The 25,335-nt window shown below is 38.7% G+C and overlaps 3 protein-coding genes across 5 annotated transcripts in view; all 3 read left to right on the forward strand.

Moving 5' to 3' along the window:
- LOC146480558 (uncharacterized) overlaps positions 1-156 on the forward strand; it is an 18,694-nt gene extending 18,538 nt beyond the window's left edge. For all 3 annotated transcript variants that reach the window (XR_014864724.1, XM_085109737.1, XM_085109738.1), the window contains one exon: positions 1-156. This exon is cut by the window's left edge. The gene's annotated coding sequence lies outside the window, so the exon portion shown is untranslated.
- Positions 157-9,606: 9,450 nt separating this feature from the next.
- LOC146480559 (uncharacterized) lies at positions 9,607-12,015 on the forward strand. The gene is made up of 3 exons (XM_085109335.1): positions 9,607-9,734; positions 10,895-10,975; positions 11,398-12,015. Exons 1-3 carry the CDS (start codon positions 9,613-9,615, stop codon positions 11,780-11,782), a joined length of 588 nt encoding a protein of 195 aa, XP_084965461.1. The 5' UTR covers positions 9,607-9,612; the 3' UTR covers positions 11,783-12,015.
- Positions 12,016-17,827: 5,812 nt separating this feature from the next.
- Positions 17,828-21,472, forward strand: LOC146480560 (uncharacterized). Its single transcript, XM_085109336.1, has 4 exons — positions 17,828-17,927; positions 18,447-18,587; positions 20,512-20,592; positions 21,021-21,472. The coding sequence occupies exons 2-4, from the start codon at positions 18,475-18,477 to the stop codon at positions 21,382-21,384; spliced, it is 558 nt and encodes a 185-aa protein (XP_084965462.1). The 5' UTR covers positions 17,828-17,927; positions 18,447-18,474; the 3' UTR covers positions 21,385-21,472.
- The last annotated feature ends 3,863 nt before the right edge of the window (positions 21,473-25,335 follow it).

The raw sequence follows: 25,335 nt of genomic DNA on the forward strand, positions 1-25,335 counted from the left end.
AAATGCTCGTCACTGTATTTTCCACTTAATATTTTCTATTTTCCTGTTACTTGCCTGTTAGGAGTATGACGGAATGACTAAGTCAATTTATGACTTCGTAAATGAATAACGGTTAAAAAAAATACTTAACATGCAATAAAATATTTACAGAGCTAACGCCATTAGTTGGACCTATGACTTCCCAAAATATAGCAAAATGCAGTTTCGAATTCTGGGAATAAAGGGAAAGTCCCCGGCGTGTTTTTCAATGCGAGGGGTGTCGAAGCAAGTCAATCGCTCAATCTGACTCACTCATCTACAGCAACAGACCTGTAACAGTGTCAGGACAAAATGTGTGAGGTAAATACAAACCTCAAACCCGGTCGCCAATCAACGTTTTGTGGCTGTCTTTAACACTTTTGATGTCTTGACAATGTTGTTACAAGTGATTGATTGAGTTGCTTCGACGATGCTAGCATCGAAACTGAAACTTTAATCTCTCGCTGACGGGACTTCCCCTTCACTCAAAGAAACCTTAATCAGTTTAATATTGCTTTTGTAATTTAATAATTCAACAGAAATGAAAACTGGACAAACTCGATCATTTATTTCATACCTACAGGTTGTTTGCTTTGAAATCGTAATTTCTTTCTTACGTTAGTATCTCGCGCAAAGTAGCTCATTGTCTAATTCGACGAGCCCTTGTATGTGCATGGAAAGTTTTTTGTTTAAAGCGTCACAGAATAACGGTTAAAATATATTTTATAACAATGAAATATATGCCACCAACGCGATAAGCTTCCATTTCAGATCTGTGTAACTCGGGACTCTTTCGACGTCATTACGTCATATCATATAACAAAACTGAGAACGAAGAGAAAGTCCCGTGTGTTACAAATTTCAGTCTCAATTTCAGTACGCGTCAAAGCAACTTTCTCGCTCATTCTGATTCGCTCGTCTGCAACAACAATGTCAAGACATCAAAAGTGTGAGGTAAGAACAGCTATAAAACCTTGCTTGAACTGTACGGAATTAGAAAGGACACCTACAGTAACTAATTTTGGTTTGTTGTTGCTTTGTTATTGCAGGCTGTTTGCTTCTCAGTTATATTCCTGTTCCTTGTTTCTACGCCCGGCTACCGACAAATTTTAAAAGTAAAGTAAAGTTCAGTGCGCGTGATGTGCGCCATACATTCTTTGTATTATTTCACACGAGGGCGCCCAACGAAAAGTTTCGAGACTAGAGTGAAACTTTTGAAATCGGTTGACTTTCACCCAGCTTTAAGTTTTTCACCAATTAAGTTTGTTTACACATTTTGTGTCCAAGAGAATTTGTAGTTACTGGATATAAGCAGCTAAAGTTTCGTCACTAAGCCGGAAAATTGTTCGGGAAAATTTCTGCTATAGATCGATGGCGGCTAAACGTGCAACGTTTGTCTACGAAACAACCCAATGCTTAAATACCTTAATTAGACATTCTTAGTGTAAGAGACAGAAAATGAACGTCATATGGTGTGGTCTTCGGTGGCCGCACACAAAATATCGCGGGCGCTCTTTCCCACGAAAACACATGTTTTGTTATGGAGTTATACTGTCGTTTCTTTAGGACAAGTTTTCCTTTCCATTAAGATGGCACAATAACTTGTAAGTATGCAGTATTTTCGGTTATTCGGTCAATATCATCTTTGTAATAGTCGCGTTGTTGTTATTTCAGCGAATCTTCCTCTTTCACGTGCAATTTGTGAATGGAATGAATACAAGTTATGTGCAGATTAGAAACGAACTAGCAAGTGAACAACTTATTAAAGAACAGATTCAAGTAGCTATGAGTGGACGCTACACTTAGTTTAATGCGCTAACTAACATAGCATTTCGGAAGTAGAAGTGCACTAAACTTGAAAACACAGCAACATAGGTTACATTACGAGACATTGAAATTCTAGCAGATACTAGTCATCGCTTGGAGTCATTGGACATGTAACTTAGCATGGGTCACAGCCGGAATCTTGTCCTCTGCAAAATGCAACCCCCTATACATAATCAACTGTGGAGGCTTTATTTCATCATAAAAAATCGAAAAAGTATTTTGTATTTCGTGGAATTAATCTGAATAACATCAATATGTCAACCGGCTACGCTATGTCACATCGGTTTCCAAGGAAAGGTGTCCTGCATTGTTTATGCTACCCAGTGCTTGTGCAGTAAGTTTCGTAAAGCCACTGCACCGCGAGACGTATTGCAGAGTCGGATTATTTAATTGATAAGGTTTGCCAGGTTCTGGTAAAGTGCAACGAAAAACAATCGAATTTTGACAGGTGAAACTACAGAGTAAAGGAATCATCGCGCAATTGCCTGATGCACGCAAAATCGGGCCGTCAATCACTGTGCCGCTCCTTTTTTTGTATAGCAGTCACAATTCAACCCTTAACCCTTTCACCGCTAAAGGCGACTAATGTCGCCGTTTTAGAGGCTACCACTTTCAAGATTGGCCACGTTCTCAAATCCAGAAATCTGGTCATTATGGTCTACTAATAGTGTTAATTAGTAAGTGTTTTAGGCTTTAAGAGCAAATAAACTGAGTTTATCTTCCGTTTGCCGTTCCATATCAACATTTATTTTCAAGCAAAACCAAAATGCCCGTTTTCTGCGGCATCGACAAAGCTGAAAAACACACATCTTTGCTTCCAATTTTTTAATTCAAAATTTCATTTTAAAACCAAAATTCCTTCATGACAGCAAACCTTAATCTCATGACTAAGCATTTATCTCTAATTTTGCCTCTCACGCGTACAGCTGTTCGAACATCAGCCATTTGATTCGAGCCACTTTTCAAAGTCCGTAATTTCCCCTTTGCTGTCCGAGTTGCATTCTGGGTAATTTCGATACAACGACGAAAGTGTCGAGCCACCCGGTCCTACTGGCAAAATATCGCACACATCGTTTTCTTTGCAAGTCAAATCTCCCCCAAATTGCCTAGGTAGGTCCGAGAATCCACCCACAGAACGGCCAGAGAGGCAACTTCACTCGTGAGCCACCATGACTCGATACGAACACTTTTGGCGTCCCAGTCGCTATGAAATCATCTCTCACCTCTGGATTCTTTCAGAGGATTGCCTCTACTCTCCATTCCAGCTTTATGATGCCGGCCTGGGAGCTTCTGCAGTGCAAAATGGCCCGAAAGTACACTTATAAGCCGACAACTTACCGATTAGAATGTGTTTGTGCTCGCGAGCAAAACAACAACGGTTCAAATAGGTGACGTCACAAAAAAACTTGAGTCCTCGTTATTGCAGAGCAGCGAACATTTCAAAGGAGATCTTCATATAGGACAACTAAATCCGTTTTGGTCATCTACATCGAGATAATTGTCCAGAGAGACCAAGAAATTTGGCAGTGAAAGGGTTAAATGCCGCATATTACCTAAATTCTTACATGACATTTAACAAACTGTTCGTAGTTCTAGAATCCTCGTAATACATCACCCCAGCATTTGTTGACTTCCGTGGGGGGAGGGGTGTTGATGCAGTATTCAGTAGTATAGTAAGAAAAATACAACATCCAGCTGTAGCAGTTTAGCAGGGAGACAAACGCGTAATGTACAAAAGTATACATTAATTATGGTTTCTTGAAATAAAGGGAAAGTCCCGTGTATTTAAAGTTTCAGTTTTCAGTTTCGCAGCAAGTCACTCACTCGCTCACCCACACACAACAGTGTCAAGACATCAATCTATAAACCTTTCACCTAGGGCAAAATTACTTTATGCTCCTGATAGGTCGAGCGGCGAAAATACTCGCTCCTCATGCTCTTCATTTTGTGTCCAAAAACAACAAGTTCTTTGAGGTTCTTTCCTGGGTTCTTCGACTCTTCAAGCCAAGTTGAACTTGTTTGTATCAAAAATATTTTGAAGTCAAGTGCTGCAGCTAGAAAGGAAGTTTCGCGTCTCTTACAAGAAACAGCAATAAATTATTTGTGCCAAAGATAAAAACTTGCATCGGATTGATATTTGTTTGGCTGAGAAACTGAAATCAGTCGTGACGATCAAGTGCTTTCACCTCGCTACTTCTCCTTACAACGAATAACCGAGCATAACAGTGTTCTTTGATGGGAGAAAGGAGCAGCTCAAATTCAGCGAAAGAAATTACTCCGTAAGTTCCTTCTTTGGATCCACCGTTTGCTATTTTTATCGAACTATTTTCGCGGATTTTCAAGCGGCAGGAAGCTTCACAGCGCAGGCGAACAATTAATTGATGCCTAACATTAAGTTTTATCGTTGTTCGTTGTTAGTTTGCTCCTGATTTAAACTTGAATTCTCTCTTCATTACATACAGTCATGTGTTAAATTTACAACTCAGCCAATGTTGCTTCTACTGAAATCAAAATAAACACCAAGAAAGGGAGAACACGGGGAAATCACTCTTTGTTGCTTGGCAGAGATATTTAAATGTGTTTACAACTGAATGAGAGCCGTGCGGTGCGAACGAAACTGCCCCGAAACCGAAATGTTCAAAAACAAGACGCTGTGGGAGAGTATACTTGGGCGTCGTTGTATTAGGAGTATCTGACCATGCACGTTAGTTCAGTCTTTGGCAACTGTCTTTGATGACAGGTTAACGATAAAAGACTCTCTGAGAGTCTAAGGCATCACTTTGTATTTGCAATAAACATGTTGTAGTTCAACCGAAAATGTCACGCAAAGGATAAATAAACAAAATAAACATTACACCCTTACTAAACATGTCGGATTTTGTAACCATGAAGTGCATCTAAAGCCCCATTTACACTACAGGAAATTTTTGGCACGGCTCGGATAAAAATGGTACACGTACCAAAAACTATAGCACTGATGTCCTGTTTACACGTCTTTTTTTCTGCCGTGCTAAGCGGCGTGAGAAAATGTTTTGGTACGGGTAAAAGGCTCAACATCTTGGGTAGCGTACGCGATTATTCCTTAGGGCGCATGCGGCCAATGGCTTCTTTCATTCAAACATGGTGGGTGAGAAGTATTTGGAGTGTCTACTTCTAAAAAGGCCACACATCTTGTCGCAGGGACGTCGAAAATTAGTCTCTTCCTGTTCTTCTTTCCAGAATAATAGAAAAGGCGTGAAGACGCAAATATGTTCATTGTCATAGCAGCAATGCTGCCTTGTAACTGTCCTATCGAGCAACAATTTTGGATGTTAACACGTAATGGTCACTGATTTGAGTTGCTAGAAACAGTATTCAGGGACAAGGAGTGTATTCCTTTACTTCATTTCCTTTCTTAGAGTGACCGTGAGATTTTCTTGGTGACTTGCTTGTTGCAGGGCGCGCCGATTCCGCCATGTTGAATGGAATTACTACACATGCTCCAACAGATGGTGCTGACCACAGTTACGAAGGCTCGTCAGGAAAAAAATTGGTTTGGCACGGTCAATCGTTTACACTACACATTTCGTCCGAGCCGGGCCGAGTTTTTGGGAACGCGTACCAATTTCACCCGTGCTCGGACTACCTTTTCAGAAGGGCCGAGCACGGGTGAAATTTTGGGTCGGCAAGGATAAAATTTGGTACGGCAAAATCGTTTACACTACAAAATTTACCCGAGCCGAACCTTTTTTTTGGGTACGCGTGCCATTTTTATCCGAGCCGTGCCAAAAATTTTCTGTAGTGTAAATGGGGCTTAAGATAATGATGAATTTTGGCGACAAAGGAGTATTTGTGTGAATACCTTTCCACCCTAATACCCTTATTTTCTGGGCTTTCTGTGACAGACGTTTCAGCTTTTTCACTGGTAACACGATCTGGGCGCACGATCGCCTCGAAGCACACACCTGCGAAATCCAAACCGATTATTTTTGCTAAAAATAAATTCGCTTGAGGAAATTTTAATAAAATTACGTTTATTTTCACTGGAACACCATTTTCCTTAGGCACAGTAACCTTCATAGTCATCAAACACAATTACAAAAGATTTTGCTGATGATGCACAATCGCGAACATTGCACTCGTGGAACATGCCAAACTACACGATTATATACAATAAAGAGTATAAATTAACACAACAATCAGAAAAATCACTGCATTTACCACAAGAGGTACGAAAGTGGAGCATCTGCTTTCCATTTTGCTTTGTTGACAATCTATCCATTCGTCCATTTGGTATCATTGAATATCTCTTGCTTTTTCTTTGAGTTCCCGTACTGACCCGTTCCGAAAGCGCTCGACATCTTTTTAGTGTGGGTCTACCGCGAACGGCGTGTGTATTTGTATGTGGAATGAGCGTCCTTGACAACATTTCTTGTCACTTTAACTCGAACACGCCTTCTAAGCAAAACAGCAACGCAACATCGACTTGCTTGAGTGTCAAAAACCATCATTTAGTAACCAATGAGATGCCGCTTCAAACCGCAAAGTAAACAAACAGTGGCTTGATCGTTATCACACCAGAAATCACGCTTCGATTGCATTTTGTTTTTCAGTTCAACTTACTTCAACGCTTGTGTTATGGGTATCCTTCGATGCGATATAACTAGCCTCAATTCACCAAAACAAGCAAAATCCGTTCATCCCATATTTGACTGCTACGTGCTCTCTCGCTGTTTTTAGAGTGCAAACGTGGGATTCGCGGTTTTGTTTTCTTGAAAAAATGAGTACATAGACGAGAATAGTGCGAAATAATTATCACCTTTGATGCGAACGCATTACTTCTCAGAAACTGAAAAGAGCGAGCGGCAAATGAAGTGTAAACTTAGTCACGTGGTCATCTCTGCCACCAAAACAAAGGCATTAAATCATTCTCGTCGTAAATCGTTGCTTGTTGATGTTTTATCGACATATTGCCGCATTTAACATGTCTCCCAGCTAGACAACACTGTAGATTTTTAATTTCGTCCACTGATACTAATAACTTGGTTGAATCACACACTGGCAGCAGCTCCTGACGCAACACATTTCGCAACGACTGAAATCATCCTTTGCGGAGAACGGCAAAGAAATATACCATATGAATATGAACATGCAATATTTGTGGCAGAAATGATTTATTTTTGCGAAAGGAAAATAATGTTTCTATTTTTTCTTTACTTCCTTTTCACAACATTCTTCTGGCTTCCGCAAGGGTTATGTGGGCTTGCAAACTGGTAATATAAAAATATGAAAAATGATGTGGGCTGAAGACTTGCCGCCGAGAGGCAAGAATGTTCCCTTTTTATTTTGGCATCCACAATAAATAAATATTTCTTGCCCACACAGACGAGAAGCTTCATTTTAGAGGGCAATTTTTCTTCAATGTTTCCTGGTTTAAGCTGTATACGTAAGTCCGAAACTGCGAGTAATTTGCAACTGAAGCCAATAAACTGAACGGGACGGAAAGCAAATATTTAGTGTGGGTTGCTAAGCGTGGGGAAACGCGTGCAGACAAAAGTGCAAGGAATGACTTGTGTTTTTTCATTTTAAGCATGTTCTCGGTTTATTAACCAATTAAAACAGTGCGCTGTAAAGCAAAATTATTTGTTGATAACATCGCATTGCGCTTTATTTCGCTGGAAGTCGCTTCGATCGGTTAATCAATGACTAAACCATCAGGGAGTGAAACCACAGTTGATATCACATCAGTTCTGAGACAACCACAACAAATATTACTTATCACCGCAAACATACGTTTAAGCACTGAAACAATACGTAGTGCGTCCTGTTTTTTTTTATAACGGGATGTTGGACCATTGAATAATCTAATAAATGCTTTGCACAGTTACTCAGATAGCGCAGCTAGCGCAGATCTCGTTCATTTAGAAGAGCATTTGTCGGACCAAGATACTCATCACAGCGAACACTGGTCAGGGTAAGTTAATTTCCTACAGCGCTGTTAATCAGGATGTTGTATCTGTATCATTTCGCCTGTGTCTAAGATCCTAAAATTGCGACCGTTCAAATGAAAACAAAAGAGCAATAATTTCCCTTGAGGCTGTTTATCATGCGTAGCTTAGAGGTGTTTCTAGCTTTGAGTCTCCGGATGAAATCCACAACCGTCAAACTGGTTCATAGTATTTCAAACATTTTTAACTGGTTAAACGCCACCAGAGGTTAATTCAGGCATGCACTGAAATTTCGACTTTCTGTTAATCAACCAACCTCTTTAAACGGCCAGCTGTCGGATTCCTAGAAATGCGTTAGCAACGTAACCCTAACTGCGGAAGCGTTCTACGCATCTCAACAGCCGATGCATTTGAGTCGTTTGCCCGAGTTGAAGTAAGACGAATTTATAGCGAAATCTCGGCCTAAGGAAAACGTGTTTTTTTAAGTTATACTTCTCCCTTCTTGGCACTTTTTTTCTCCCTTTTTAAATTAGTAAATTTGTAGTCGCGCATAATAACGAGATGATCAAACGCACTTTACAGTATGGGGACCGTCTGCAGATCGAATCGAAATTTGGAAATGTTGGTTTTTGAGGAGAAGGAAAAAAACAGAGTACTTGGAGAAAAACCTCTCAGAGCAAGGAAGAGAACCAACAACAAACTCAGCTCAATTCTCATATGACTTCGAATTCGGGAATCGAACCCGAGCCACACTGGTGGAAGTCAAGTGCTCCCACTACAGCGCATTCCTTGCTCCTCAAGAAAATGCTTCTATTACAACGCTAGCGTCTGTTCATTAAATACACTGTAGATTTTTTTGTATTTCTGTAAAAAAAAACAAAAGACTGGCATTGAGCATTTGATCATGCTTCCATTTGAGGTCTCGTCGTTGGTACATCGTGTTAATCAAAAATGTTCAACAACGTTTCCCAGCATGAGTAAAACAAGACGCCGTACTCCAACTCGTACTCTGTGTCTAACACTCTCTGCAGTCAGTGAAGTTGGGCTGTGGAGAGCAGGGATGGCGCAAGGGTCACAACATTCGCCTTTTATTAATTCCACCCGGGTTCGATTCCTGGACTTGGCACCAAATGTGGGTTTACTTGGTTGTTGGTTCTCGTCTTTGCTCCGAGAGGTTTTTCGCCGTGTACTCCGCATTCTCCCCCTCTTCAAAAACCAACATTTTTAAATTCCAGTTCGACCAGGCATGTGTCCCTAATCATTGCTCTGCGCTAAATACAAGGAAACTTATTAAATGAAGTGATCTATTCTTTTTGAAAGAAAACCTCGGTTACCTGATCGAAACTGTCCCCAATTTCTCCAAGAATTATAAATGGTCAGTGACTTTTTACTCTATTCAACCTTCGACAAGAAGTTAGTTTTGTTTGTGCTTTCCCCAAATGATAACTGACGTTTAAGGATTAAAGAATCTTGAGTACTAGCTGCAATGAAGGATTTCAAGACATGCTGTAAATCTATCCAGTTTCTACTGATCACAAGGAACTCGAAGTACTTTCAAAACAGATCTTACTGAACGTGCACTTAATTAAAACAATCCAACCACACAGTTAATGTGTGTTAACCAAAAGACTGACAGTTATTTGTTTCCATTTGTTTAGTTATTACACGGAAGGAAAATATATACAGTATGCGTTTTATTCACAACTTACTGAATGTTTAGAATAAACTTTTCTGTGATGAATGAGTATTTCTGTAAAATTATATCAGGAGGCCAGCGAATGGCCACTTTCGTAGAGATTTGACTGTAGCCAGGTTTATTCACTTCCTTCTCTAGTCAGCAATGAACCCAAAGGTAATACTCGCGTTCTTGTTGTTGGCGATGCTCATTAGTTCATCATTAGCCTGGGGCTGGGGCTGGCGAAGAAGAAGTAGGCCAAGACGTCCGCAACCAAGGCCATCAAGGTAAATACGAATAAGACATATTGTTTACAAGGAATGACAGTCGTTGTCAAACTCAGCCTAACCCTTACTCAAAATGATACTATACAGGTTATTAAGGAGGAAACGCTAAGTTGTTTAAAACCCCCTCCTTGTGAAATCAAATCTTGCAATAAAACGGTTGCAAAATTAAGTTGAGTTTTGTACCAAAGTTACTGAAAATAAGAAAAGGCCTACTGCCTCTTCTCCTCCCCGTCCCCTCCCATCTTCCACGCCCTTCTCTTCACGAGGTCTGAAATTAGGCTCTTACTTTTAGGGGCTGTTTACATGAAGGGAGGGAGATCCTAGCACTAGGAAGGTCCTAGAAGGCGGATCATCCTAGCGTCACAGATAGATAGATGCTTTATTAAAACTAAATTGCAACCCGAGGGTTGAATTATGTAGTTTTTTTTTTTTCACAATGAAATTTAAAAAAATTCAAAAAATTTAGTAAAATTACAAAGATTAAAAAACTGACATAAAATGACAAAAATTACAATTTGAGCGCATTACTAAGAAGGAATGAGTTCTTCAATCTATTTATCTTAAAATTAGCGTTTGTTTTCTGTATTCAGTTTACATGCAGAAGGTTGTACTTGGCCCTGACACTAGGATCTTCCTAGTTGAGAGATAGGAAGATCCTTGACCTTCACTCGGCGGATCCTAGTACTTGTGACAAAAAAGAATAAACATGGTGGCAGATGGGCGTTCAACTGCTAAAGGCCGGCAATTGTTCTTCTTTTCGTTCTCCTGTTGGTAACCACTTCGACCAAAAATTCTGCATGTAAATTAAACGAATAGTTGTTTCACTTTGAAGTTTTAGGATCTTTCTCCCTCCATGTAAACATCCCCATAGTTAACACATCCCGCCTTCTTTAGTTTTACTCGCCACTACGCCTTGTGATTGGTTAAAGGAAATTCGCGCCTTTTTCTACACCAATCAAAAATGAAAGCAATCTTAATTCACTCGTGAGTATTTTCTTGTGCTGGACAGAGTTTATTCAGTTATATTTGTTTCGAATTATGATTAGGTACTTGAGCGGTTTATGCCTCTATGATTGATGATAGTGCTTACTTCAGTTTCAGTTTGACAAAACTTGGCAGAGTGAAGCTATTGTCTTATTTGTGCTTTTACAATTGTTTAGTCCTTCAGGGGGCCCAAGCCGCAATCCCAACGCAGTGGTGTGCACTTATTACAGGAGCTTTCACCGTCTCACGTGCAAGAAGTAAGAAAACACATTTCGTGTTGTTTAACTTTGCAGGAAAATTGAAAACATAAGTCATGTCCAGCAGCAGAGTAATTCCTCTTTCTTGTCAGTTTTTCCTACTGTTTTAAGTTTTCCTTAATTGTTGTTGTTGTGTACACACCAGGACGAGGAAAAGGAGGGGTACTTCCTCACATAAGCATTTTACCGTTTTGGCCAGGAAATGATGTGGTGAGGGTAGAGGAATTTTTCGAAGATGAACGCCTGAAATAGGCCGTTTTTTCTTTTTTTTTTTTTTGTCTCGAATAGAAGGCTGAGCAAAAATTTACAGTGTATATGTTAGTCTAAGATAGACTTTGGGGCGCTAGTTGAGCGCTAGTTGAGCGCTAGTTCTTATGCAGTGAGTTGACCTCAATCAAAAATCTCTTATTATGCAATGTTAGGGGTAGAACTTCTGTGACCTGTACCACGCAACCACCCAGCGAACCCAGAGATGATCGTCCCGGAGGACCAACACCACGTGGAGAGTACCTTATTGGTAACCGATACACTCACCATAGACACGGAATAGACTGGTACAGACTTTACCCAAAAAAGGAGGACAACTCTGGTTACTATGGTTATTTGCAGCGTACCAAAAAGGGGCGGTTTGCGATGGGGCTGCATCCCGGAACAGAAAGCTTAGGCTGCGTAACAGTGTATGCGCCCTCGTACGATGACGATTCTTGCTGGCAGAGGATTCGTAGGGTTATCGACAGCGGGAATATGTATTACCGTGGCTCGAGTTATAAAGGATTTCTCTATGTTAAATTAATGTGGAAGCTATGACCCAAGGTCGGTTTCCACTCTACGATATATATTAGCCCGATTTGAAGCCAGCCCGACGGTTTCGGGGCGCGAGTCCTATGTATAGTTTGACCCACTATTTTGATTTTGAATTTTGATTGACATGGTGGTTTCCTTAAGAATGTCGGCCAGATTTGATAAAATCTGTTGTATTGCAACGAATTTTATCAAAATATACCTACGATATCGTGCTACGACACTGTCATGCCATCAAATCATAGTATTGTGTGAACAGGCCTTAGGAATGCATCCATACTAGTTGAAATCCTTTCCATTTTTACTACTGGATCATGTTAGCTGGCATGTAACTTCCCTGAAATGGTTTATAAGACGCGTTAACTGAGAGAAATAATAAAGCGAAGTCATGTACATCACAAAAGTTGTCTAAATCCGTTTGCAAGGGTCGCAAGCATTGAAAGTATCATACGGAAGTCTCGATGCTCCGACAATAAAAAAACAAAACAAAAGAAAATCTTTTTAACAATAGATAAAAGATATTTCAACCTATGCAAAATATGTAGTAAAAAGATGAGTCTCGGTTAAACCTTTAAAACTACTAAATAAATCTGCTGAACAAATACAACTACGCAATGAGTTCCAAAGTCTTGGGAAAGCTGTTTGAAAAGATCGCTCTCGCTAAATCTTAGAATTAGATGGTGGTACAACGAGAAATTTCTGCAACACTGATCTTAAGGAATATCCAGCAACCTTTATATATTCCGGTGCTTCAGGTCGCTCAAAAGCCTTGTAGGTGATCAGTGAAATCTTAAATGTAGGAGGCTGTACGGTGAAATATTTCCGAACACAGAGATGAAGCTAAACAATGTTCGAATACGAAATAATGGCCTTTCAAGCTGTCTACGAACATGCGATTTCCTTTCGCTCGCCGCCATCTTGTCGGAACAAGGCAACAAAGCCTTAGTCGAGATGTTACAAAATTTCCCTAAATTCATGGCTCTGTTTTTATATCGACGAATAATGCGTCTCAGGAGAATGCTTCGTCTGTTTTATGCGTTATTCATCATCCAAACGCATAAAATAGACGTATAATTTGTCTCAGTCGAATGTGTCTGCCGCTTATTTTTCGTATTTATCTTGATGCATAACGAGTCTCAGACGAATCATTTGTCTTCCAAGGTAAATGCGGCCAATTTTGCGGTAATAAATTTTCTTTGATTTGAGGAAACATTTATTACCGATTTGTTTGTTAAGTATGATAAAACTCAGTATATGTGCAAATGGACTCACCTAGTCTCAGACGAGTATCTTACAATGAGTTCCTTGAGTTTGGTCGACAAGTTAGCGACTTTAACAGTGCTTGGAAAGCACTTCGTGTTTGTGTTACAGTAATATATTCAAACTAACCGTGCGGTGAAATTTAAAAGAAAGAAAGAAAGAAAGAAACAAAGAAACAAAGAAAGTTTTATGTGTTGTTGACGTGTGACTCCCAAGCGGCAAATAAATCCCAGAACGAGGCCAGGGGAATTTATGGTGCAGCGTAAATAATAATAATAATAATAATAATAATAATAATAATAATAATAATAATAATAATAATAATAATAATAATAATAATTGATGTTACTGCGCAAACAGTTTTCCATTGATTTATAGACTTGAAGACATGAGATCGTTAACTTGGCGACCCAAATTCGTCGAACTAAGTCGAGGATACACCCCTGAATTAAAAAACTGTGATAAGCCCGTTCATACACATGCTGCATTTTATTAAAGCTTACTAACAACAAATCTTTCCTTTTCCTAAATTTCTAAAATTTATTACCTCAACATTAGTAAATGACAGAATTGGTTTATTTATCTCAATCACTTAGGTTATGCAACAATTACTGATGTTAGTTATTATAGATTAATACAAATTATGCATAAAATATTATTGCAGTATGAAGTAGCACAAAGTCAATGTTTTACTGTGGAAATAATGTGCAACAACAATCAATATTATTAGATGTCGTGACTAAAATGGAAAAAAAGTTGTTTAATTACCAGGGCATCTCAGTGGGGAGACCATCTTAATCGGTCGGGATTCTTTGGATTCCTAGTTGTTTGTTATTAAAGAAGCAAACTATATAACTGTAATTTATTATTTCCTTCCTTCGAACGTGTGCTCAAAAGGCTGCCATTTTCTATTAAATTTTGATTTGGTTTTCTACCTATTTTTCAAAGATGTTATTAGGGTGAAGTCTTATGTGGATAGCTTCCTTGACCCCGCGGCTGTACCAGTGAGAATCTCGATCAATAAACTTTACCTCTTTCCAAAGCGGGGTAAGCGCGGTAAGCAGACAGCGGACAGGGACAGCGACAGGGACAGCGGAATTGTAGTTCCCGAAGCGTGGATGCCTACAATCAAGAAACACAACAAGAGAGTGGTACAACAACGGACCGCTGAGGGAGCAACTTCTAGCCAGAACAGTTGGGATCGAAATACACCAATCACCGCCGACCATCGTGATATAAATGGTGCTGCGTAACCAGTCGACCTCATCGCCTGATGAGGACTAGGAGTAAGCAGTCGAAACGTCGCAGTTTACATATCAAAGTGACTACATCGTGAGACAAACGATACTACATTTATTGTTATTAAGATTTGTTTATGTGATATCTCGCCAAAAAAAGATAGTGATCAGTTAATTAATTAAATGGTATCCGTATATGGTTTTTTCATTTATCCTTGAAATCTAAGTTTATTAATAACGTTTGGCCTTATTACTCTCCGGGTGGTGCATTAAGAGCACTGTGAGATCGCAACAAAAATTGAAAACACAGCTCCACTTCCCTAGGTAATTCATTTCTGTTACATGCTTTTTATTTTCGGCTGTTTATATTAACAGCTATTCAAACCAAATTTAGTTATGTGAACGTTCGTTAAATTCCAATACATATGCGTTAGTGACCAAGCGTGATGTCAAGATGGCTGGATATTGGCCAACTTCTTTTATTTGCGTCCAAGAACGAGGCCAATATTCAGCCATCTTGACCAAACTAGCTTGGTCAATAAAGGATTTATTATAGGGCTTTACCTTCAAGTTAAAACTACAAAAACAAAACAAAACAGAACATAAAACTGTTCTGCTCGAAAAGAAATTTTTCACACCCGGCCGTTGTAAGATTTATTCTCAGTCGGTAGCATTTTTGGATTAGCATGTAATCATGGAAAACTGAGAATCCTAAATTATCTTAAGGCTCTACCTTTATAATGGCTTAAAGGGAGTTGACAATTATTGAGTACGAAAAATTTTGATTTTTGTGAGTGCGGGAAGTTTTAATATAGAATCCGGCAAACTCGCCATTTTCAGCCGATCGCGCGGTGGCGTAAATAATAAACATTTTTAAACAGTTTTTGGCCTCCAGTCAATAATTCTTGAATGAAACAATACATTTTGAAAATATATGCAAACGTAAGACGAAAAATAGAGCGGGTCAATCAGAAAACTGGGTGAAACTTTGAAAAGATTTGGTTGTTTGCAACATTAGCAAGACGCAGCTAAACCTGAGCTTCTTCGGGGAACTCGAGAAAAACACTTTTCAGTCTGAACTGCTCTAAACACTTAACTACGCCATGATTTTAATACAGCAATTTCAAACCTAGAGACCTCATTTACCCAAAGAAAAGGAAGGATAATGGAATCATCCTGGTGTAGTGAAAATTTTGTTTCAGCTACAATTAATGTACTCAAGTAGAGTACTAAATTGATTAATCAATTTAGTACTCTACTTGAGTACATTAATTGTAGCTGAAACAAAATTTTCACTTCACCAGGATGATTCCATTATCCTTCCTTTTCTTTGGGTAAATGTTGAGAGTTTACCGAACATTTTAGTGAGCGTTTTCCCCCAACAAGGGGAAATCGAAGAAAAGATTGCATTGTTACTCGGGATTAAACTTTTGATGCAACGCCGGCGTAATCCCGAGAGGGCAAGAAGGAGTCCAATCACAGCGTAGGATATGACTCATCTTACCCGCTCGCTGGGCCAGCCGTATAAGAAGGGTATTTATCGAAAGCTACAGCATTCACTAATCCACTTTTGTTTAAAGTTATCATAATAGTGTACTGAAACTATTTATGTGTCTTTGGTTGCGGATAGCAAATATGGTAGCAACGTGAAAAAATTGTCCAACCTTAAGCTTCTCACGTTTTGTCCTTGTGTCACGTGCATTCATCGAAAACGTTTTAGGCTTGATCTTTCTTCGAACAATTGATGATCGATAGGACTTAATGAAACTTTCGCTCACGAGGAAGGGCGCGCATTCACGATGTTAATTTGGAATATTTTTGAAAAATCACCATTCAATTTCTGGATCACAAGAATGTCAAGGAATTTTGATGGCGACGTTTTGTAAAGCCGAGTTCCGATATCGGGTTATTGGAGGATGACGGCACAATATTAAAAACGATATTGAAAAATGATAATATCGAGAAATACAAGGTGTGAAATTACATTAGAATAAAACGAGATGGAGTAAAACAAAAGAATGTGCAAAATTAAATGAACAGTTTTGCTAATGTATTTTCACACCTTCCTTTCTTTATATAACGTTAATTTACATTTGATAATGGTGACATGTCGTCGCCGAAACGTCATGTTTTAATATCGCTACTTTTTATTCTGAAATGTTTTTCCAAATTCTTAGTTACTATCATTATTGTTATTATTATTATTATTATTATTATTATTGTTATTATTATTGTTATTATTTGTAAGTTAGTAATAATATTATTTCATGCCACTCATATCTTTTCTCGTAACAATTACATTAAAAAACTGACGGAAGTATCGCTAATTATGCATATCAAGACTATTTTGGTGCCTAAAAATCTAAAAAAAGAGCCACATAGTATTAACCGAGTAATGGCGTTAAGTGCTTTAAACATGCTTATAGCACTGCTTCATGTTCAAAAGGATTTATAATATTGATCAACAATCATTTGTCATTGAAGTGAACAAATTAAACGCTCGTCACTGCGCTCTCAGTTCCGAAAATAGGCGATGTTAAGGTTATGTAACTCGGGCAAAAAAGAAACCGAAATTATTTTTTCTATTTAAAAGAGCCGTTTGTCTTGCAGTTTTTGAATTCGCACACGTTTAAATAAAGTGATTAAAAAGGTTTGAAGTGTGTTGACTCGATTATTAATGGATCATCTATCACTGCGCTCTCAGCTCTGAAAATAGGTGATGTTAAGGTTATGTAACTCGGGCAAAAAAGAAACCGAAATTATTTTTTCTATTTAAAAGAGCCGTTTGTCTTGCAGTTTTTGAATTCGCACACGTTTAAATAAAGTGATTAAAAAGGTTTGAAGTGTGTTGACTCGATTATTAATGGATCATCTATCACTGCGCTCTCAGCTCTGAAAATAGGTGATGTTAAGGTTATGTAAGCTAGGTTATGTAACTCGGAAAAAGAAACCTTTTTGTCTTACAGATTTTAAATTTACGCGCGTTAAAATAAAGTGATTAAAAAGGTTAGAAGTGTGTTGACTCGATTAGTAATGCATAATCTATCATAGAAACATAAAACCTCCAGATCGTATACGTGCAGCTACCACCGGAATCATTGAAACCGACAGAAACACAGTACAATTCATTCCAAGTGATTCTCAATATCAATATCTGTAAAGCACTGAATGTTATGTAACTCAGAGGAGTTTTTTCCTTCACGGATTCATTAAAAATGTACCCTTCAAGTAACTTTTTTTGATGTAGAATATTTATGTCACAGATGCTTTTAAACCGACTATATCCTGGAGGTAGCTATGAAAGTTTATTGTTTAGATTTATATTGTTGAGAGCAGGTCGCCTTCGCATTATTCACTTGTTTATATTATATCATTAATGTTGCATTTATTTATTTATATCGTATAAAATTCTGAAACGCTGAAACACACTGATACAGTCATTACGCGGTTTATTGCTTGACAATATAAGTGGTGATATTTGATATGAACACGGTGATTTGCTAAAGCAGAGTATATAAGAAAGGTCAGTAGAGATACAACTAACAACCACACGGCTTTTTCGGTTTAAAGACGGCACCCTGAGCACTATTGAAAACAACTAGTGTTTCTATAGGCTCCAAGTCATTTACAGAACCAGTTTCCTGAAGTTCTAGGTAAGTTGGTTAGCACCTGCGTTTGAACGAGTTGTGATAGGTTCGCTGCCAGTGAGTGAATCATTTCCCGAAAAGAAAAGTTGTAAAATTTAGAAAATCAACGTTACTAAGAATTAATAGCATCACAATTCTGTGTGGTGCACATGCATCGGTGCTTCCAGCCGCTTCTTGCTGTGTATTTATAAAAATGAGTCTTCTTCTTTAAACGTCTTATTTCCTTGTCGAACACAATTCAGATTTTAACCTTGAAGGTTTTCGTGCGATTCTCGATGAGTTCAAGAGTCGAGTTCGAGTTCCTTTCAATCAGTACGGTAACCCCGAATAAGACCTTGGCAATTTGAATTACTATACATTTATACTTGCTTCACATTATGTTTTATAAAAAAATCGGACTTAAAGTTTAGCTCGACCTCGAAATTGCAAGACTATTTCAGACTCAATCTTTAAACTGCTACTCGGTATAACCAGGGTGCAGAACACTTACTCAATGGCTTTACAAATAATCACTTTCGCCTGCAGAGATTAAATTTATTTTCTGGCCTGAACGATGAACCCAAAGGTGATGATCGTGGTTTTGTTCTTGGCGATGTTCACCAGCCAAGCATTCTCTTGGGGCTCATGGCGACGCCGCAGGAGAGCAAGTTCTAGTTCAGGATCAAGGTTAGTGGAGAAATAACGGAAAATTTACAAATTAGCTCAGGGAGAAATTTTTGGTGATGAAGAAGTTGCGACTGTATTGGAAAACAAGTGGATCTTCGGACGCGTATCTGGCATTTCCCGCAGATTTTGCAGGGGCGGATGACATCATCACCAACTTGGCAGAGAGAGATCTTGAGATCGGCATCATCGAACGCACTCCCTGATCTTTGATTATTAATAGTTATTATTAGTAGAGCAAAGTACATTAGAGTAGAGCAGAGAAGAGCAACGAGAGGAGAGGAGGAATACGGAACCATCAATGAAAGCCAAGGTGAAGTAAACTTTGTATTGGGGTCACCAGCTGCCTACCACTTATGAGTATGCCACCTAAAAAATACAAAATTACTGCTCAATATGAGATCAACAGCTGCCTACCACTTATGAGTATGCCACCTAAAAATTACAAAATTACTGCTCAATATGAGACTGTGGGAATAAATGTATGAAAGAAGGAGCGGATAAAGTGACGAAGAAACAGTAGTATACCTTCAGAACCTGTCTGGTTCTATTGCTAGCAACTAATTGATCCTTGTTAAGTTATATAAAATTGTTTATATACTAATCGGGTCAAGATGCTCACTTGAACTTGTTTTTCCAGCAGAACTGAACTAATTTGTATGCAACTTTGGGCTCGTGAACCCCCATAATTCACTGACTAACGGTGCGTGACTTTAATAGTTTTTTCATTTCCTCGAGATAGATAGGCGATTCAAACGGTTTTGTCTCCAAGTCGCGGACAGTTAAACAAGCGCTCAAGGCAGCTTGAAAATCAATAAAGTTGGTGAAAAAAGCCATTTTCAACGGTACTAACGTTTTGAAAAATCGGAAAAAAGTTTTCCCAGCAAAGCGATTGCAAGAACGATAACGCTTTCGAAATCTAACCGCTTTTTATTCAAAACAGGCAATATAAATCTTAAGATGCAATCAGGGTAGATATTGAGCGGGCATTGCAAGCGTAGGCATGTCTATTGTTTCCTTTGTGCAAGAGTGACGCTCATTAGTAAACCTCGGCACTTATAAGTATGCAGGAAGACACTACATAATCACTTAATTAGTATGGAGGAAGGCACTTATTAGTATGCAGGAAGGCAGGGAGGCAAAGGGAAGGCACTAATGAGGTTAATTTTGCTGAAGGTATACTACTAAAAATGCACGGGTCGATGGATGGATGGATGGATTAAAGTAAAAAGTTATTTCGAACTCTACTAAATTTATTCAATTGTATTGTAATAACATTGATACGAAGAATAAATTGAAACAGCATACCATTAACTGGCACCTTAATAACTCATTAAATTTTTGAGAAAATACGAATTAAAATGAGGAACCGTGTTCTTCAATTCCTCCTTCTAAAGTTGTAAGCCCCACAAAACGTCATCGAGTGATGTGACCGGCGGTTGTTATCAGAGTAGCCAGAATTACTGGTCAAGGAAGTTTAGGTAAACTGTTTTTTCGAGTAGCGGAAACGTAGGCAGATTTTCGCAGGAAAAGAAAACTGTCCGATAAAACATTGGAGAAAAAACGCTGAGAGTGAAATCAGCCAGGGTAAAACACTAGAAGTTTGCTGTGACGTGAAAAGGAAGCAAATATTTGGACAGAAATCCGGTAATGGCGAGAAATCAATTACAAATCGCAGTGATTTTTAGGGACTTACCTGCTGTGATATTTTGGGGCCAGGATTTTCTTCGGGAAGAGATATTAGTTTTGAAAACAGTGTTCTCACCACATTTCGACATCATCTGTGCGTTGTCCTAGTACAGACGCAAAGTAAAATGGAATCTATTTTTTATGTATACATGGCAAAAATGTTCCCACATGGCTTTAAAACACGGCCTTCAACCAATCAGAGAGTACTTCTACTAAGGTTATATTTATGATGTTTCAGCCCCGCAGGAGGTCCACGTCGCAACCCCAACGCAGTGGTGTGCACTCACTACAGAGCCCGCAACCAGGTCACATGCAGAAGGTAAGAAAAAAATAGGCTAAAACTTAATGAAAAGCGTTGCATGTTGGCATTAGTTGTAATTAATACTTTCACTGTTCAAGGTATGTCGAAGAAATCAAAACTGCCTAAAGTATACAAATCATTTTTTTGAATTTTAAAACACACATAAACCACAAGAAAGCTTGGTGATGCTCAATAGCTTTCAACTGATAATCACAGTCAAATATTTCATGAACAGGAACAAAGGTAAGAACTACCTTCCGCTTTAAGTCTCAGGTCGTCATCATCCCAGTTAGCCTGATGATTTGTAAGCCATTAGGGACAGGCATCCAAACAGAAACTCAGAACTGATCCTTTAAAGTTAAAGTAAAAGCTCTTTGACACACGAAAGAAGACCAATAATAACAGCACATTGCATTGGTTATGTTATCATGACCATTTTTATACAGGGGAAGAAGTGCAAAGACCTGTTCTACACAACCACCCAGGGAGACCAGAGATGATCGTTATGGTGGACCCACTCCACGCGGAGAGTACCTCATTGGCAAAAGGTACTCCAACCGAGGTATTGACTGGTACAATCTCTACCCCAAGAAAGAGGACAACTCTGGCTACTACGGCTATACACAGCGCACCAGAACAGGGCGGTATGCGATGGGCATGCATCCAGGACGAGTAAGCTTAGGCTGTGTAACAGTCTACGCACCAACTTACAATCGAGACCGTTGCTGGCAAGATATTCGGAGGATTATTGACAGCGGAAATATGCGTTACCGTAACTCGGGCTACAGCGGATTTCTGTATGTGAGATAAATGTGTAACCTAAGTTTAGATCACATAGGGTAGGCGCTGTAATGTTGTTACGTGAGCATTAAGCCGAATAAATGACCATTGACCCAGGCGATAGTAGATGTTATTGTTGTGGTCGGTAATTTTAGCTGCAAGGTCTCGGGACGGGAGCAAACCGCATGCACAGTTCAAACGGTTACTTACAACACAAACCAATGTTTCAAGGGCAACTCAAGGACACTTTGACGCATGCGCTCTGCTCTTATCTCAGCAAAAATAGTAAACAATATGATTTTAAATGAGATTTGAATCGCTTTTACAAGCGAATTGAATTCGCTTGTAAAAGCAATTCAAATCTCATTTAAAATCACAGCGAAGAGCACTACTTTTCCGTATAAGTCTTTCACACTTAGACTGGCCTTGATAAGATTGTAAAGCGCGTAAATGAATAGTAATTATAATAAAGAAAATCAAAGTGACACTATCGTTAACTCGTGGATGTGGCTGATGTTCAGGCCATGTTCAATGCAACCAGGCCCTCGCTTCTGTTGATAAACATGATAACAGATAGAAGGTCAAACTTCTTATCACCCATCTCTTTTAATTAACAGAAATATTCAAAACTTAGAAGGGAGTAATGAAAATAAAAATTATGTACAGTTATTTATTTTCACAGTGCAATCTCAGTTATTTGAACCCTCAATTTTTCGACATTCCTGACACAGGTACATCCCCCCCCCCCCCCCCAATTTTTTCTTTAAATTCTTTTCCTAGTGTCAAAAGTTTCCAATTCATGAAGTTTTCAGAAGCGATGTTTTATGAAGATTATTTGACATCCGATTTCCATACAAACACTGTTATTTCAAGCCTGTTTGCCTACTCGTCAAAAAGGCGTTGAAAACCGTGATAAGGCCTTTTCTCTGATCAGTACTGCACAGCCCAAAATTTCATTATCCTTTAATTTTTGTGTTATTTCCAACTTTATTCCAAGTTAACTCTCTCATGTAGCAAAGTGTAAACAAACTGCTGGGGATAACTGCCTGATGATTTTTTTTGGTAACAGTGGAGACAGTTGAGGATTTATACCCAAGTGCAGTATATGATTTTATGTCCAACCAACTTGGTAAAGGAGAGAGAACCTTGGATCCAGGTCATCGAATGCACTCCGTAATGCAGTCTTTATTCTTACTAGTTTTCATATATATATATATGTAAAGTAGCATAAGGCATTCACAAGATTTTCGTGTTGACTTCGCAATATCAAGAATAAGAGCCAGCTAACTACCGCTGTGGTTTTCCTCAACAAAACAGTATCAGTTTGTACTCTCAAAACAAAAGAACTAATGTGGTAGACAGGAAGTTATCAAAGGTTCATGCTCTTCCTATCCCTTCCAAAACAAATGGAAAAATAATTAATAATATTATAATGCATTCTAAGGTTAAGTTGACAGCAAGAAAGACATCTTGACTCTCTAATAAATCGATATCAGTTTTGCATGGAACTGAGCACCTAGTTTGAGACCAAAATAAACAACTTTAATGTGTAGAAGAATAGCTATCAACCTGGGAATAAAAGAAATTTTTAAAAATGAGCTTTTCGATCCATTGTATTGAATTAATCAGCTGCAAGTACAATACTTAAAAGAAAATGGAACAATGACACAAAGCTAACTTGACTTTAAATATTTCTCCTGTATTCAAACATCTCCAATGTGTATCTCCCTCAAACAGAACGTAAACATCAACAAAAACAAAATCACTCAATTTCGCTAGAAAACGATGAAATCTAAAATATTTTGTAAATCCCTATAATTAAGGAATCGTTTTGGTCTGCGGTGTACCAGTTTGGAACGATCTCTTTATTGTGCATATTATGTTACCGACCACATGAATTCATATAATAATACTGGCCTACTATAATCCGTATTAGCTTGCAATTTTTGGACATTATCTTGCTTAAAAGTTAAAGGTCACTTCTAGAAAATTGCTCCCTCCTCAAAAAACAAAAACAAACAAAAACACTACAATTAGTTTAAAAAGTGTGCAAGCATACATAAAGATCTGAAGTTACCTTACCTCCTCAATTGACAAAGGCGTCAGAAATTTCGCCGTTCACCGACAGAGCAAAACCCCTTCTACGTTTAACATTTATCACACTTAAAAAATTCCTCCAACCCAACAAATCTTCTAAGATTTATTAGAGCGAAAAATTACACACAGTGGCTCAAGATCGAAAGAATATGATCACTCCCAAACTTGAAAACTAGCACTTAAAAAGATCCTTGCTATTTCATCCACTATCCTGATACAGGAAGACGTCTAAACACTGCTATTTTTATCCAAACTCTAGAACAAAGCAAAGACAACTAAATTCGCCCATTCGGCCCACATATTTGTTTTTGAAATTTAAGTTCGCGCGTGTGTAAGAAGAATCTGGGTACTAGCGCAAAGATCAACCAATCACCAATCACACAATTGTCTCCCTTGCTGTGGAATTGGCTATTATTCCACTTCCGGTTAAACCGGAGTGAGTGACTTATTTGCATACGGAATGCCACTGTGACTCGTGGATGCGAAAGCATATCCACGAGTAAAAACAAGAGCAATTTGAACATTTTACCAGTTTGACTCAGTTTTGAAGACGTCACCCATTTCCCTTGGTTTTGGTGAGGAATAACCTTAGCTGTGTAGAAATATAATGTAATCAGCGGGACGATCTTTAACTAGACCAGACAATAGGGACAATATATATAGCGATTTTTACAATAACTATCCAAACTCCCGCGCGTTGATTGGCTCATAACTAGTATCTATAAGAGTACAGACAATAAAAATGATGTCAGATGTAACGCGCGCGCTTTCTTTACGGAAAATATGGCCGCCCTTACTTTTTCCATGTTATTGTAAAAAACAAATCGACGTCTTTGAGTTTAATTTGCGGTCGATTTGTTAAATGGTAATGAGAAATTTTTGCCGGATGCTTTAATGAATGATTCCAATCATGATTCCGTGAAATGTAGACTTACTCACCATCGTCTACCTTCTTTAGGCCTACTCTGGGATCTAAAGCCGCCTTAAGTCGCCTTAAGTCGCCTAAAATCGCCTTAAGTCACCTTAAGTCGCTTAAGGCTCAACAGCCTTAAATAACCTAATATGATAAACTTTGCTATTCCTGGACTGACTTTGTTACAATGTGTCCTCATGGTGTTGTTCCAAACCTTCCATTGCAGTAGCTACCTTCAGATCAGAGTACGAGTACGAGATCGAGTATGACTGACTTTTGCATTTCAAACCGGTCATGTTCCCAGAGCCCTTGCTCCTCCCTGTTGCTGACCAGTAGAGAAGGAGGCTGTCGGAACAAGATTGGTTTGACATGCGATTATCTAAAGCATGAGCACTAGGTCTTAAAAAGTCGTACTTGTACTCACTCAATCTCGTACTCATACTACGATCTGAAGGTCCCTTATATGAAAAGTAATGCAAGTGGCAAATCTATATTAACATTACAGGGAGTTACCTCCCAATCAAGGCTGTGCTCTAAGATATATTTTAAGAGTCAACTAGGAAGCCCACCCCACAAAGTTACAGTCCATCTGGGCTACCAGTAATTTTTTTCAGATGCTCGAAGGGAATTATTAATCAGGCGACCGGGCACTGCTAGAGCACATCCTTGGCCCAATTCTCTTTTCTACACAAAAATTTCCCCATCCCACCCACTCACCACTCCCTTAAACCTCAAGAGTTACATCTAATAGCATCAAACTCTTCTGCATTATACGACTGATTACAAATGCATTTTATGTTATTTGACGCAGAGATCACCAGAATAAAAGACGTATAATCACCAATAATAACCTAATAGTGCTACATTCAGAAATACATGAACCCCAGTAAGTCCAGTTTTCAAATACATCTTTGTAAATAATGCCTCGGATGCTACCTATTATTACCGATACTGAAGGGCCCTGCATCAAA

Source organism: Pavona decussata, unplaced genomic scaffold, assembly GCF_977016875.1.
Source record: "Pavona decussata unplaced genomic scaffold, jaPavDecu1.1 SCAFFOLD_53, whole genome shotgun sequence".
Taxonomy (NCBI): domain Eukaryota; kingdom Metazoa; phylum Cnidaria; class Anthozoa; order Scleractinia; family Agariciidae; genus Pavona; species Pavona decussata.

Bases quoted from the DNA above. Each gene is read 5' to 3' on its own strand.
- LOC146480559 (XM_085109335.1), top strand. From the start codon at position 9,613: ATGAACCCAAAGGTAATACTCGCGTTCTTGTTGTTGGCGATGCTCATT. The intron at 9,735-10,894 runs GTAAATACGAAT...ACAATTGTTTAG, and splicing joins CCGCAACCAAGGCCATCAAG to TCCTTCAGGGGGCCCAAGCC. The intron at 10,976-11,397 runs GTAAGAAAACAC...ATGCAATGTTAG, and splicing joins CACCGTCTCACGTGCAAGAA to GGGTAGAACTTCTGTGACCT.
- LOC146480560 (XM_085109336.1), top strand. From the start codon at position 18,475: ATGAACCCAAAGGTGATGATCGTGGTTTTGTTCTTGGCGATGTTCACC. The intron at 18,588-20,511 runs GTTAGTGGAGAA...ATGATGTTTCAG, and splicing joins AGTTCTAGTTCAGGATCAAG to CCCCGCAGGAGGTCCACGTC. The intron at 20,593-21,020 runs GTAAGAAAAAAA...ATTTTTATACAG, and splicing joins AACCAGGTCACATGCAGAAG to GGGAAGAAGTGCAAAGACCT.